Below are 15,302 nucleotides of genomic sequence, written 5' to 3'. Positions count from 1 at the left end.
CGTTGCCTTCTTTATTCAACAAATGTTTCACAGGTAATTTTAAAACAAGCATCACCATAATTCTAGATAACAGAATTTATAAGTTGTAGGTTTAAAAGTGATTATAAATGATAATTCATTCTAATTTTCCTATGTTGCAGTCAGAGAGACAAGCAATATGCTTCTCACTTCATCTCATTTACAGATGAAAAAAAAGAAGTTTGACATCCATATAAAATGAAACAACTAGACAGGGAAGGGATTAAAAACACAAATCTCCAAGCCTTTGGTTGAATGGTCTTTCCATAAGCTACAAATATGGTGGCATTACCTAGTTTAATGGACAGTTGCTCCCAGGCACTAACAATTCCCACCAGCTTCACTATAGCTAACGTCCGGAATTGTTAGAATCATTTTACCACACCTGGGGTATCTTCCAAACCAGAGTGGATGACGTAGGCAGGATGGCTGCCTCAGTGGCCACTTGAGAAGATTAGAGGTTAAGGCAAACTGGGTAATTTTTATTAGATACATACTACATTGGGCCAGGAAGTATATACTGCATGCCCCACAGCCTTTTTAAAAAATAAGCCAAACCAATTTTTGCTAACTTGTTAACAAAGTTCCAAATTTACAGAGAAGTTACAAAGATACAAAGAACTATTTATTACTAAAGATCTAGTAACATTTCACCACAGTTGCTTTATCATTTTCTCTCGTTCTCTCTATATACGCACACACATTTTTCCTGAACCACATGAGAGTAAGTTGCCAAAATAATGCCCCTTTATCCCCATATACTTCAGTGTACAAATATTAAAATCAAATAATTAACGTGGATACAGTACTGTTAGTTATAGACTGCACACTGTCAATGTCATTTACAGGAAAAAATCAGATCACAAGTTATATTTGGTTGTTACAAAATGTACATTTTGAAGTGTTAAAAGGGAACTTACAGTTTCAAACTAAGAAAGCAAAAATAAAGACGGAAACAAAACAAAAAACACTAAAAATACCAATAACTGCTACAATGCTGGAAAGGAAAAGGAAGCAAGCCTTTAGATAAACAGAAATTCAGACAATTCCATGACGCGGATAACTGTGATTTAGTCTCTTCCAAGTTAGGTTATGCTTTGCTTTTGTTCAAAAAATGACTTCGCCCAGACTTAAACTTGATTTCACAAGTTTAGTCCTGTTTCTTTGACACAAAGATTTTCTAAAGTATCTTTATGTCAATCCTATCTTGTTATTCAATGTGAGGAAAAATATAGAGAGTTTTGGCTTTTAATACTCTTTTCCTGAATTTCAGCTGATCCCAAAGGGATCACGAAAACTGACGTTCAACAAAAAAAATTTCAGTTACAGGAAACTCCAGATTAACTAAGTGACTACAATAGTGTTACAATGCACTTCGGGGCAAGGTATCAAATGGAGACCTCACAAAAAGAAAAAGGCATACGTTAGCCAGGCGAATAAAAATGACCGCAAAGATTGTTGCTAGTACAGAAAGTGACAAAATATGAAATGCCACATATATAATAAGTATGCAACAATGCTCTCTCAACAGCACTAGCAACACAAATTGCTTTTTGTCCTGTTCCACGTTTTGGGACCAATACACGAAATGAGTCAGCTGGAACAGGCACACAGAAAAGCTCTGTGCTGAGCGGTTAGCTAAAGGGGTCGGGAGGCCCATTTTTAAGGTATTAGTAATAGGGTGGAACTCAGCTACACGAGAATCCCAACAGCAAAATGGATTCAAAACATTTTAGCCAAAGTCCACACTCTGAGCTTCATGACCTGGGAGTTCTCCATGTCAATCAAGATTCATCTGTCAGTGCTTCCAAACAGTCACAGGGTCCCTTAGCCAGCCCTTGGAGCCCGAGTGAAGACAGGACAGTACAGTAAGAAAAGATATGACTAAGAACTACAGGAGGCAAGAGGCAAGGCTGTGAAAGCTCTAAACATACAGCCCCAAAACAGTGCCTGTTTCTGACCAGGGAAAACCCACCAAACATCAACTACTCACAGAAGGAAATTCTGCCCAGGGGAAGGCTACAGAATCACTAATTACAACACAGGGGCCCTTCTTGGGGAAGGCCAGGGCTGAAGAGAGAGTGACTGAGGGATAAAACAGAGCAGTGATTACCTTGCAGTGGAATGAACTGCTGGTTTACCCTGAGGCAAAGCCCTCAGTGATCTTATCTATAAAATGAGGGGGTAGAAGATCTCCAAGTTCCTTCCCGGGTAATGGAAAGAAAACATGCTCCAGAGTCAGACAGATCCTGGCTCCATACCTGACTAACTGGGCAACTTAGGTCACTCTATGTCTCAGTTTCTTCATCTGTAAAACAGAGATTCCACCTGCATCAGTTAGGGTTAGATTTGGCTGCGAATAGTGACTTTAAAAAAAAGCTTATTCCCCCAATCACAGAAAAGTCCAGAAGATGGCACCCCAGGATTTGTGAGGTGGCTCGGATCAACAAAGTCATCAGAGGCATCTTCTGCCCTGATAGCCTTCATCCCAGTCACCTAAAGACTCAAGACGACTGCTGGGGGACTTCCCTGGGTGGTCCAGTGGGTAAGACTCCGTGCTCCCAATGCAGGGGGCCAGGGTTCAATCCCTGGTCAGGGAACTAGATCCCACATACATGCTGCGACTAACGAGCCCGCCTGCCACAACAAAGGACCACACATGCCACAACTAAAGGAGCCGGCGAACCGCAACTGAGAAGCCCACATGCTGCAACTAAGGAGTGCGCCTGCCACAACTAAGACCCAGCGCAACCAAATAAATAAAATGAATATTTTAAAAAATGGAGGACCTGCCATGACTCCAGGAATCTATTTAAAAAAAAAAGACGACTGCTGGAATTCCAGCCATCACGTCTGTATTCCAGTTTCGGCCACATGTCTATATTCCAATAAGGAAAAAAGGGGAAAGGTACAAAGAAGGTTCCAGGAAACTACTATGTGACCACTCTGCTTGTAACCAGAATACAATCGCATGGCCATCCCTAGCTGCGAGGGGGGAATGAGGGGTGCAAATATAGTTTTATCTAGGTCAAAGCACACATCCAGATTAAAACTGGGGTTCTATGACTATAGAAGAAGGGGAGACTGAATAAACCTGCAACACCTCTCATCCCATGTTAAGGATTAAATGTAAAGTGTCCGATGCTCCCTGGGCCCACAAATGTATCCCTTCCCCTCTGGCAGTGCTGACATTTTACGACCTGTGGTCTCCACGGCTTGTGATGTCCTTCGGGAAACAGGCTTTTCCAGCCTGGTCTATCTTTTACTGCCTAGTCTCTGGCCACAGCCCATGTACCACCTGCATTCCAGCCATACCAAACTATCTCCCTCCTTCCATGCCTCCCAACCTTTGTACTCACAGAGCTTCTACCAGGGAAGCTCTCCCCAAGCCCTGGGCTGCACGATGAACCCCCTAGACATCCTAGGTCTCCCCTCACCTGCCACTTCCCCTCTATCCCCACCAGGTAGGGCTCTCCCCAGGTGCTTCCTCTCGGGTAGCATCACCCCCCCCACACCCCACCCCACCCCGTATCATAAGTGCTTTCTATGGGCCACGCCCTGTTCTAAGCCCTTTACACACAGCTTTGAAGCTGATCCCAACAACCCTATGACACAGACACTATAACACCCCCATTTTACAGATGAAGAAACCAGGGCACAGAGAGGTAAACTAGATGGTCCACGGCCACACAGGTTGTAAACAGCAGAGCCAGGATGCAAGCACAGGCTGTTGGACTGCAGAATCCATACCCTCTGCCACCACATGAGGCTGCCTTGACTCCCTGATTGAGGGGTCTGCATGTCATTTCAGACCAGGGATGGTCAAACCACAGCCCACAGGCTAAATCCAGCCCACCACCTGTTTCTGTAGATAAAGTTTTACTGGAACACAGACACACCCAGTTGTTTACAATGGGAGAGTTGAGGAGTTGCCATGGAGACCACAGAGCCCACAGAGCCAGATATTAACTGTCTGACCCTTTATAGGAAAAGTCGGCCACCCCTGTTTCAGGCTGTCAGCTCCATAAGGCAGGGTCTGCACTGTGCTCTTCTGACCCCCACATCTCTCAGTGCATTTGTTTATTTGTTTTTAATTGAAGTATAGTTGATTTACAATGTTGTATTAGTTTCTGGTGTACAGCAAAGTGATTCAGTTATACATGTACATTTCATTTTCATATCCTTTTTTATTATGGTTTATTATAGAATATTGAATATAGTTCCCTGTGTTATACAGCAGGACCTCATTGTTTATCTATTTTATATATAATATTCAATAGTCTGTATCTGTTTATCTCAAACTCCTAATTTATCCCTCCCCATCCCCTTTTCTCTTCGGTAACCATAAGTTTGTTTTCTATGCCTGTGAGTATATTCAATTTTGTAAATAAGCCCATTTGTATCAATTTTTAGACTCCACGTGTGATACCATAGATTTGTCTTTCTCTGTCTGACTTGCTTCACTTAGTAGGATCATCTCTATGTCGATCCATGTTGCTGCAAATGGCATTATTTCGTTCTTTCTCAGGGCTGAGTAATATTCCATTGTGTGTGTGTGTGTGTGTGTGTGTGTGTGTGTGTGTATGTGTGTGTATGTACCACATCTTTTTTATCCATTTATCTGCCAATGAACACTTAGGTTGCTTCCATGTCTAGTGCTGTAATGAACACTGGGGTGCATGTATCTTTTTGAACTAGAGTTTTCTCCAGAAATACTGCACGGCGTTTGGTATACACATAAAAGGTGCTCAACAAGTACACGGGGTGTGAACATCCATCAGGCCTAATTACACGTAGAGAGCAGTGTGTTTGGGGGCTGATGCTGCCAACTCATGCAGGGATTGGAAAGTCTCCCAGTTGAACAACCAAAGGGCCCAGAAAAACCACCGTGGTGGCATTCCCGGCACTGTTCACAGCCCATCACAGTTCTGACGGAGTGACCACTGCAGCGACGTACCTGTTCCCTGATCCACTTAACTCCCCCCAAACAAGGGGCTGACAGAGAGCCCCAGACCCTCGCACACTCATGAGAACCTGAACCCCATGGCTTCCTTGGTGGTTCCCAATATCTGCTCGTGGCTCACCAGCCACATGACCGGCACTGCAGATAAACACAACACATCCTGGAAAAGAGTTACTAAACACTGAGGTCGGTCGTCTTTCAACTTGTTATATTTTCATCAAAATATTTCTAGAAAGGGACCAAACCACACAGAAACAGAAATAGTCCCTTAAAAACTACTGCACAACGTGAAAAAGTTATTCACGGCTCAAATGCCTTCTCCGACCTTCAAAGAACAGGCTTGTGTACCACATTTCCTGATTGTATCATTATTATTATTATTTTTTTTTTATGGATGCATTGGGTCTTCGTTGCCACGCAAGGGCTTTCTCTAGTTGGCGAGTGGGGGCTACTCTTCATTACAGTGCACAGGCTTCTCACTGCGGTGGCTTCTCTTGTCTCGGAGCATGGGCTCTAGGCGTGCACGGGCTTCAGTAGTTGTGGCACGTGGGCTCAGTAGTTGTGGCTTGCAGGTTCTAGAGCACAGGCTCAGTGGTTGTGGCGCACAGGCTTAGTTGCTCCGAGGCATGTGGGATCTTCCCAGAGCAGGGCTCGAACCCATGTCTCCTGCACTGGCAGGTGGATTCTTAACCACTGTGCCACCAGGGAAGCCCTGTATCATTATTCTTGATAACATTACACAAGGCACAAATAAAGCACTTTCTTTCTGGGCTGTGACCATATCCAATGGAGTCTGGGTTATCAAAACCAAATTCTGGATGCTTTTCTTTCTAATTCTGTCTTGGCCAGGCCCGAAATCCCATCAGGAGTCGCCCAGAGGAAATGTGCAAAACACCTCCCATATTTCTGGCACAATCATCTCAATCCTGCTTTTAGGACACAAAGGCCCTCATCTCTCCTTTCCTCCCAGGGTTCTCAAACAGCTGTCCACTGGAGCACACCCTGCCGGGCCAGAGGCTGGGCAGCCAATGGAGACCAGCATCCACTACACAAATCAAACCATTTGTCACCTGCGGCCCTGAGTGGGGGAGGAAGGGCTGAGAAATACCTGCATACTGGCTACGGCTGGGTCAACAATGACCACCAACTCACCCCCAGGTTCCACGAAGTCACCCACTGGTCTGTTTAAAATACCAGACTCCCAGCAAACAAACTACTGCGTGCTAGGCACTGTGCCAGGCGCGATGCATGCAGGAGCTCACAGCCACGCTACGAGGCTGGCCTCATGCACAGATGAGGAAACCAGGGTCCAAAGAAGTAAGTGACTTGTAAAGGTCATGCAGCAAAAACGAGGCAAAGCTGGACCAGCAAGGGGGTCTAAGCACGTCACCAGCCTGTGCTCCTGCAGGCTGTCCCCTCAGAAGCAAGGCAATTCCAGGAGAAGGAGGCAGTCCCAGCTTCCAAAATCTCCCCAGGTGGCAACACAGAAGGTGGCCGGGATGGAGAGCAATGCACTCATTTACACACTGATGGTGAGCAGTGAGAAACGGTCCAGCCACTCTAACAGTTTCTACATGCACCTCTCTTAGGACCCTACAATTCCAACCCCAGTGTTGACCCAAGAGAAATAAAGTTTATGTCCATACACAGACTTGTACACAAACAGCAGCTTTATTTGTCATAGCCAAAAACTAGAAACCACCCAAACGTCCACCTACAGGTATATCAATAAACAAACTGTGGTATAACCACAAATGCACTATGACTCAACAACAGGAAGAAACCCAGTATAAACTACTGACAGGGGCGGCAATGTGGACGCATCTCAGAATATCTTCCTGAACTAAACAAATCAGACTCCGAAAAGGATATACTGTATGGTTCTATCTACATGAAACCCAAAGAGACAAAACAAATTCATGGTGATAAAAATCAGAAACAGATTGCGGGGAAAGGGGAATGGACTGGAAAGAAGCACAAGGAAACTTCCTGGGGGGTGGAAATGTTCTGTACCTTTTGGAGCAGTGGTTACATGGTATAAACAAGTATCAAAATTCAAACAGAACACCTAAGACCTGTTTTTGTATGTTAATTATAACTTTAAAAAGAAGTCCTTGGACTAATGAGTCATTCTGATGATAAAATGGAAAACAATTTCCCTCACAATATTACCTACCTAATATTTGCCCAAGGGGTCTGTCTAACAAACAAAGATGAATGAGACCACCGATGCTTCCTAACAAGCCCATTATAGTCATGACAGCAACCTGCACCCTTCCATGGGAGAGATGGCTGTCACCATGGCAACTGGTGGAAGGCAGGAAAGGTGGATGGGGAAGGGAGCTGGTGAGCTAAAGAACCACCTTAGAATTATGACTGTTGGGATGCAATACCCCCCACCACCAAGATGTCCACATCCTAATCCCGGGAACCTGTGACTGTTACCTTACACAGCAAAGTTTTTGGCATAGGGAAGATTGATAAAATTCAGGATTTTGAAATGGAGGGATTATCTAGGTGGGCCCTAAATGCATTCATAGGAGTCCTTCTAACAGGGAAGCAGAGTGAGATTTGACACACACAGAGGAGAAGGCAACATGAAGACAGGCAGAAACTGGAGTGATGCGGTTACGAGCCAAGGAACGCTGGCAGCCACCAGAAGCTGGAAGAAGCAAGAAGCAATCTTCCCTTAGAGTATCCGGTGGGAGCACGGTCCTGCCAACACCTTGATTTCAACCCAGTGAACCTGATTTCGGATTTCTGCCCTCCAGAACTATGAGAAAATAACTTCCTGTTGTTTAAAGCTACCAAGTTTGTGGTCATTTTTCTTAACAGCCATAAGAAAACTAATACAGACTGGAAGCCTTAAAGCTGTATTGCTGGGCTTCCCTGGTGGCGCAGTGGTTGAGAGTCCGCCTGCCGATGCAGGGGACACGGGTTCGTGCCCCGGTCCGGGAAGATCCCACATGCCGCAGAGCAGCTGGGCCCGTGAGCCATGGCCGCTGAGCCTGAGCGTCCGGAGCCTGTGCTCCGCAACGGGAGAGGCCACAGCAGTGAGAGGCCCGCACATCGAAAAAAAAAAAAAAAAGCTGTATTGCTTCTGCCAGCAGTCTACATTCCCCCAGTATCAACTCAAACTCCTAAGAAATTAATTTATTAATTTCAAATTAATAAAAGGTTTTTCTTCTCTTGAAAGAAAACATCAGAGAACATCTCATTACCATGGGTTAGGCAAAGATTTCCTAAACAGGACTCAAAAAGGACCAAACATAAAGGGAAAACATTGAAAATGTGACATTAAAATTAAGATTTTATGTTTACCAAGACACTAGTAAGTGATGAACTCGCAAACCATAGAGTGAAAGAAGATAGCTGCCTTCTCTAATATGCACTGCCTGTGTGCATGTGTACACAGACCCATCAGTGAACTTGTATGCAGAAAAGAACTTTTACAAGTCAATACGAAAAAGGCAGATACCCCAATATATAAATAGACAAAGGACTTAAACAGCACCTTACAAAACATGACATCCAAATGGCCAATAGATACATGAAAAGATGCTAAACTTCATTAGTCTTCAGGGAAGGCAAATCAAAACCACACAATGAAATACCACCACACACCCACCAGACTGGCTACAATGAAAACAACAGATGATGTCAAGTGTGCAAGAATCTGTGGAACAGCTGGAACTCACACATTTCTGGTGGAGTATTAACAGACACAACCACTCTGCAAAACTCTCTGGCAATATCTCATAAAGGGGACATTTGCAATATCTCCACTCCTAGGTATCCACCCACAGAAAGGCATACATATTATTTCCCAAAACTATTCGTATGGGCCGAAAACTGGGAAGAACTCAAATGTCTATCTGATCTGCAATAGATATAAACATATTTAGTATATTCACACAATGGAACACCAAACAGTAGTGGAAATAAACAGACCACAACATGGATGGGGCTCTCAAACATAATGTTAAGAGAAAGAAGCCAGATACAGAAGATCACATCCTGTATGATATGAAATTCAAAAAAAGGCCTAACTAATCTACGGTACTAGAAAACAGAATAGTGGAGCCCTCCGGGGGGGTTGGGGGATGACCGCAAGGGATGGGGTTGGGGGCTGCTCCTTCTTGATCTGGGTGTGCTCTGTGTACGAAAAGTCATTGAATTATGTACGCTTATGAGTTGTGTACTTTTCTGAATGTATGTTAGACTTCAAATTTACCCTCAAAAACTCAGTTATTCAGAGAGTATGTGAAAAGGTGTGGGCAGCTTTCCTTTTTCTCAATAACGTTTTCGAACCTCAAAATGGATGCAAGTTCACCTTAGGGGGGAAAAATAATGGAAAAAAGAGAAGAGAAGAAAATAAAAATCACCCACAATCCCACCAACCAAAGAAAACTGTGGTAACCATTTGGTGTAAATCTCCTCAAATACATGTACGTTTTAAAAGCAGGGGAGAGCTCCCCTGGTGGCACAGTGGTTAAGAATCCGCCTGCCAATGAAAGGGACACGGGTTTGAGCCCTGGCCCGGGAAGATCCCACATGCCAAGGGGCAACTAAGCCCATGCGCCACAACTACTGAGCCTGCGCTCTAGAGACCGCAAAACTGCTGAGCCCATGTGCCACAACTACTGAAGCCGGCATGCCTAGAGCCCGTGCTCTGCAGCAAGAGAAGCCATGACAATGAGAAGCCTGAGCACTGCAACAAAGAGTAGCCCCCACTCACCACAACTAGAGAAAGCCTGCACGCAGCAAGGAAGACCCAACACAACCAGAAATTAAAAAACAAATAAATAAATAATTTTTTAAAAAAAGAAATAAAAGGTGGGGGAGGGGACTTCCCTGGTGGTGCTGTGGTTAAGACTCCGTGCTCCCAATGCAGGGGGCCCAGGTTCGATCCCTGGTCAGGGAACTAGATCCCAAATGCATGCCGCAACTAAGAGTTTTCATGCCACAGCCAAGGAGCCCATGTGCTGCAACTAAGGAGCCTGCCTGCCACAACTAAGGAGCCCGCCTGCCACAACTAAGGAGCCCGCCTGCCACAACTAAGGAGCCTGCCTGCCACAACTAAGGAGCCCACCTGCCACAGCTAAGGCCTGGTGCAACCAAATAGATAAATAAATTTAAAAATAATAATAATAAAATAATTAAAATGTGGGGAAGAGAGGACCCTGCAGGGAGTGCAGCAGGTTATAACATATATAATGTATTACATATATTGTGCATATTACATATATTACATGTAATATGCAGTTTTGTAACCTAAGCAACCGCCCCTTTATTATTATTGCCAACGAAACGATCTAGTGTCCCTAAACTATTTGAGTGCAGCCTCAGAACAATCTGACAACCCGGACAGCAAGATGTGCAAAACCTTCCAAAGTACACAGAGGCAAGAACGTTAAACCAGAGCAGTGATTTTCATCCCTAGTATCACCACCAATTACCTCTAAAACTACTGGAATACTCAAAAATCATTCATTTTAATGCAGTATGATTTTTAAAGTTAATATATGCCCCTACTGGCTTTGCTAAATGGGCCAGGTGGCCCCAAAACCCTGGGAAATCACGGCTGGAGGCTAAACACTACCTTCTCAAAGTATGTTAACGCAGATCAAGACAAAAGCAAGCCCTGGAAATCTAGTCCCTAAAGGTCTACCCTGGGTGGGTTGTGGTGGGTCTGAAGTCAGGGTGGGCATGTCTGCTGACCCAGAAGACAAAGACTGATGGTTGCAGACAGCAGGGCAAATAATAAACATACTAACTCAAGGACAAGGCTATGAGCAGGTAGAGAACTAAGAATTATAACAGTAGCAAACACTGGCCAAAACAGAACTAAGTCCTGGTTTGATTTCTTCTCTGTCATGCATTCCTTTGCTTACTCATTCAATAATACTTGCTGAACCTTTATTATATGCCACACGCTGTTCTAGGCACTGGCGATATAGCAGTGAACAAGACAGGCGAAATTATTCTCTGTCCTCAGGGAGCTAACACCTAGTGCAGAAAGACAAAAGAGTAAAATACGGAGCATGTCAGCTGGCGGTTAAGTGTTTAGGAGGAAAAGCAAGGAAGGGAGATGGGGATTAGAGGCTGGAAGAGGGAGTAAGTCACTTCCCACAGAGATGTAAATGTCTAGTTCCAAGTTTTAAATGATCTCTCTCCTCTCAAAGAACTCTAGGATAATTACGTTAATGGAGTCCCAGAGTCATCCCAGCATTCAAAAAACAGACCAAGAATTTTATGGACCAGAAAGGGTCCATTTACCATGGGGCAAATTGAAGATCTAATAATAGCTCCCACTTCTCAGGATCCTGAACTATTCTCAGCCCCTTATACACCGGTGTCTTCATTTAATCCCCACACTGAACTAATGAGAAGTATAGGGGTAACACCATCTTCGACATTTAACAGATGGGAAAACGAAAGCCCAGTGCAATTAGGGAACTGGCCCAAGGTAACCGGTGTGCTAAATGCTGATGTCAGGACACTGCTCTAACTTTCCAAATAAATGTCCATTGGTGGCCTGAGGTTTTCTTTTGCCAACACTCATCTTCCTTATCCTATTCAAGATTTGCTTTTCAGTGTTTTACTGAGTTCTCACAACTCCACCAATCACCTGAAAAAGAATCAGAAGCTGGTTCCATTTTTTTTTTTTTTGGCCGTGCAGCTTGTGGGATCCTAGTTCCCCAAACTGGGATTGAACTCAGGCCCCCCGCACTGGAATCACAGAGTCCTAACCACTGGACCACACCTACCTCTTTCTGAAATCGTATTCATTTGTTTAGAGGCATTTACTCTTTAATTCCATCTTACAAATCTCTACCATGCTGTAATGTCTGAGATATTTTCTTTAAAGAACTATAATAATGGATTATAGAAACTCCTTAATGGGTATTCCCTCCCCTCCCCTCCCCACTTGCCCCAGCTCTGATTACCTCACACTTTCTCAGCCAATGAGAGAGCCAAGTGTCCTGGACATGCTCTCCTGGGCGTGTCCCACCTGTGTAGTTTTCCCTCCTGTCACCTCTGTTTATGTCATTTATTTTGTGTTCTGGCCACACCACCTTCCTCAGGGCATGGGGATGAGAATGAGAGTGCTACAAATAAGGCAGAATATGACACTGAATGGTAAAATATAAGCTTTACAGCAACTTGAGGGCGTGCAAGCAGACACCAGAGTAAAGTGGTGACTAGGGGGTGACTGGTGTGAAGCCCTAGGAGCCGGTGGAGGATGTTATCAACAGCGTGGCAGCCTAGGAGCACTCACCAAGGACTTCGAGGCTGGAGATTTCTCATTAACTGCAGGCAATTTGAAAAGAACTGCAAAGGAACACACCATGAGGCCCCCAAATGCAGGGAGCTTGACCCAGCCCACCTACTTGCACCAAGGCAATTCCCTGGACTGGGGAAGGGTGGGCTCCTTCCAATTCTGAATCCTGCGACCCCTCCACTACTTGATGAGAAGATGCCCATGTGTTTTAAACACTGGAGTAGCTCCGGAGTAGCTGGAATGGTGCCTCTGAATAATTAAATGGACAAATGAATATATTCTCAAAGTTTCTGTCTTTGTCCTCCTCCCTCTTCCTTTTCACTGATCCAGATCTTCCTTTATAAGACCCCTTGAGAAGAAAGTATGCAGTCACAGCCATCACAGATTTTCTCCGGATCACTAAATGGACCCTTGGCCACAGATGTGGGCAACAAAACCTGACACTGAGACATTAACCATTAGAAAGAGACAATGCTTTTGGAGTCAGTGGTAGACTTCAAAACCGGTGCATCTACTATGATGAGAACAAACATTGGCAAGCAGCTACAAACCACAGTAAACAAACTCAATAAAGAGGAGACCTCAGCAGCACACACAATACATTTCACCTGTGTAGCCTGCAATCAAGTACGTGTTGTTGTTGTTGTTGTTGTTATTATTATCATTATTATAAATTTTGCCTCTTCTCAATCTGGCCTTCAACCTAAATACTCCAGTAGATTTAGATACACAAAAGCATGAGTTACTCCAATTCCCCCTAAATCCACTCCAAAGAACAAATCCTTTAATATACATTGCAGGTAAAATGCCATCCCCAAGTGAAATAACAGTAATCCAGGGTAAAAGCTCTGTTGGCCTCATAAGCTACTTGGGAGAAAAAGCATTAAAGGTGACTGTCCAACACACAAACCAAATGCTATCACCAGCAAGGCATGGCGAGGTGCCATTAACAACGCAATTACCAGGAACTGAAATCAGATTCAGCCCTCTCATCTGTCTCCTCTCAGCACTCGACCCATCCTTTCAGCTCTCCAAGAACTGGAGGGGAAAAGGGAGAGCCAAGAGCAGACACTGGGGCTATTTTAAGAAATAAAAGGATTCAAAAGTTAAGGTGCAACTTCCACTAACACAGTAGCAGATCTCCAAGGAAACCCCCGTGAAAGTTCTCTGTCTATAATATCAACTCAGGTTCCATAGTAGGATGGAACCCTCCATCTTCCTCTTAGTTGAGTTTCATGTAAATAACTGCCTGCTGTTTCAGCCGTAAACAATCTGAAACTTACAAAGGGAGAGAGGACCAAGTACTCTACTAACCGGCGGAGAGAAGCAAGAGTTCCCAGGGTGTGATTCAAATCTCACAAGCATCCTTAAGAACCCCAAGTCCTAATATCCAAGGGCTATTAAGGACCAGACACAAGATCTCATCAACAACGTCTCCAAAAAGCCCCATTCTCCTTGCATGGTTATTTGTATTTTCCTTTGACTTGCTTTTGAAAAACAAAGTTTAAAAATGTCAGCTGCAGTACCCCATCTGCTCCTTTCAAGTGTTCCTCACTATTCTCACTACTCAGTCCACACAGCACCGCGACCCCTTCCCTTGACACCCATCCTTCCACGTGTCCATAACTAGGCTTCCCAACTGTGAGGGTAGAGTGAGCAGGGAACTTCAAAAAACACCTAAAGGGGGAAAATAATAATAATTTAAATAGCGACCTGCCATTTCGAAAGGGGAGAGAGTGTCAAAGGAAAACAAAAAACAAAAAAAACCCTAAACTTCCGTCGCAGAGATTGGAGGTTCCCGGCCACCAACTGGGCAGGGGGCTAGCATGCGCGCCGGAAGCCGCCGAGGATAAGTGGCTGGTTTCTGGTGGTGGTGGTGTCTTTAAACGACAAAGTTTTAAATGAACTATGATATGGGGAGAACTGCTGTGATGGGACCAGATGTACTAGCTCTTTCAGCCAGGCGTCAAGCACGCCCCCTCTGCCTCCCGTCCTCAGCCATTCTCCAGGAGTACGGGAAACCGCTAGCAGTCAGGGCCCGGGGACCAGCGCGCTCGCCCGCCCGCCGCTCCAGTCCCAGCAGGAGCCAGGGCTCTCCCTCCCTCCCCGCCACTGCGATGCGGTCCCAGGGTGGGGTGGCGGCGCGCTGAGGGGAGCGGGGACCTGGGAAGGGCCCGGGTGCCGAGGCGGCCCCGGCTCGCCGGCGGCCCGATCGCGCGCGCACACACTCACACTCACAACAAGCGGCGCGCAGGGAGGGGCGGGCGGCCGGCGCGTTACCTGTTCTGCCAGCCCTGGAGGAGGTTGGTGTATTTGCTGAGCACGCCCTCGAGCGCCGGCTCCCTCCGCCGGCCGCTTCCCCCGCACGGGCTAGCGGCCACCGAGCCCGGGCTACTGCGGCTGCCCCCGCCGCCGAGCCCGGCGGCCGCCGACCGACCGGAGACCCCCCGGCCCGCTAGGGAGCAGGAGGGCGAGGAGCCCGCCGAGGTGGCGCGGCTGCTGCTGCGGCTGCTGCTGTTGCTGCCCCCGCCGCCGTCTGCGCCCTGGGCCGCCCTCTCCATGGTTCGCGCGCGCCTGGGACGCGGGTGCCCGCAGCGGTGGCGACCCCGGCGCTGGAGCTCCTGGCGCGGCGGCGGCTACAGCTCCGGGCACCCGGGCCGCGCGTGGCTGCTCCAAATCCCCGGGAAACGCCTGACTCATACAGGAGGAAGAGGAGGAGGAGGCAAAGAAGAGCTGGGAAGGAAGCCAACGGGGCTGGATGCAGCTGCGGCCGCCCCTCCTCCGGCCGCGGCCCGGGCCCCGGCCCCTCCCTCCGCACTAGTTTCCCCGGCAAGTTCGGAGCGGGTGGCCGGTTCGGCAAGCCCTCCTCCGGTTCCTCCTCCTTTGCTTTCCAGTCCCTGCGGCCGCTCAGGCCCAGGGCTCGGGGCGCTCCCAGCGCCAATGCGCAGGGTGGGCACGCCCGGAATCCACACCCTGCCGCCCCCTCTCGGATGGGAAGGTGCGAAAGGGAATCTCCGCGCGTCACTCCCCAACCCC

At 46.5% G+C, this 15,302-nt stretch overlaps 1 protein-coding gene across 9 annotated transcripts in view; it reads right to left on the bottom strand.

The window, feature by feature from the left end:
• Positions 1-15,302, bottom strand: part of OSBPL10 (oxysterol binding protein like 10) — a 375,388-nt gene that overhangs the window by 269,538 nt on the left and 90,548 nt on the right. Inside the window, exon 1 of one of the 9 annotated variants that reach the window (XM_030830038.2) lies at positions 14,547-15,294. The exons of the other annotated variants lie outside the window; for them this stretch is intronic. Within the exon in view, the coding sequence (XP_030685898.2) occupies positions 14,547-14,827 (281 nt within the window). The 5' untranslated portion in view covers positions 14,828-15,294. Of the gene's footprint in view, positions 1-14,546; positions 15,295-15,302 lie in introns of those variants that run through there. 9 annotated transcript variants of the gene reach the window in all.

Source organism: Globicephala melas, chromosome 11, assembly GCF_963455315.2.
Source record: "Globicephala melas chromosome 11, mGloMel1.2, whole genome shotgun sequence".
Classification (NCBI taxonomy): domain Eukaryota; kingdom Metazoa; phylum Chordata; class Mammalia; order Artiodactyla; family Delphinidae; genus Globicephala; species Globicephala melas.
Note: the sequence above shows the minus strand (reverse complement) of the source record. Positions and strands in the feature narration are given on the sequence as shown.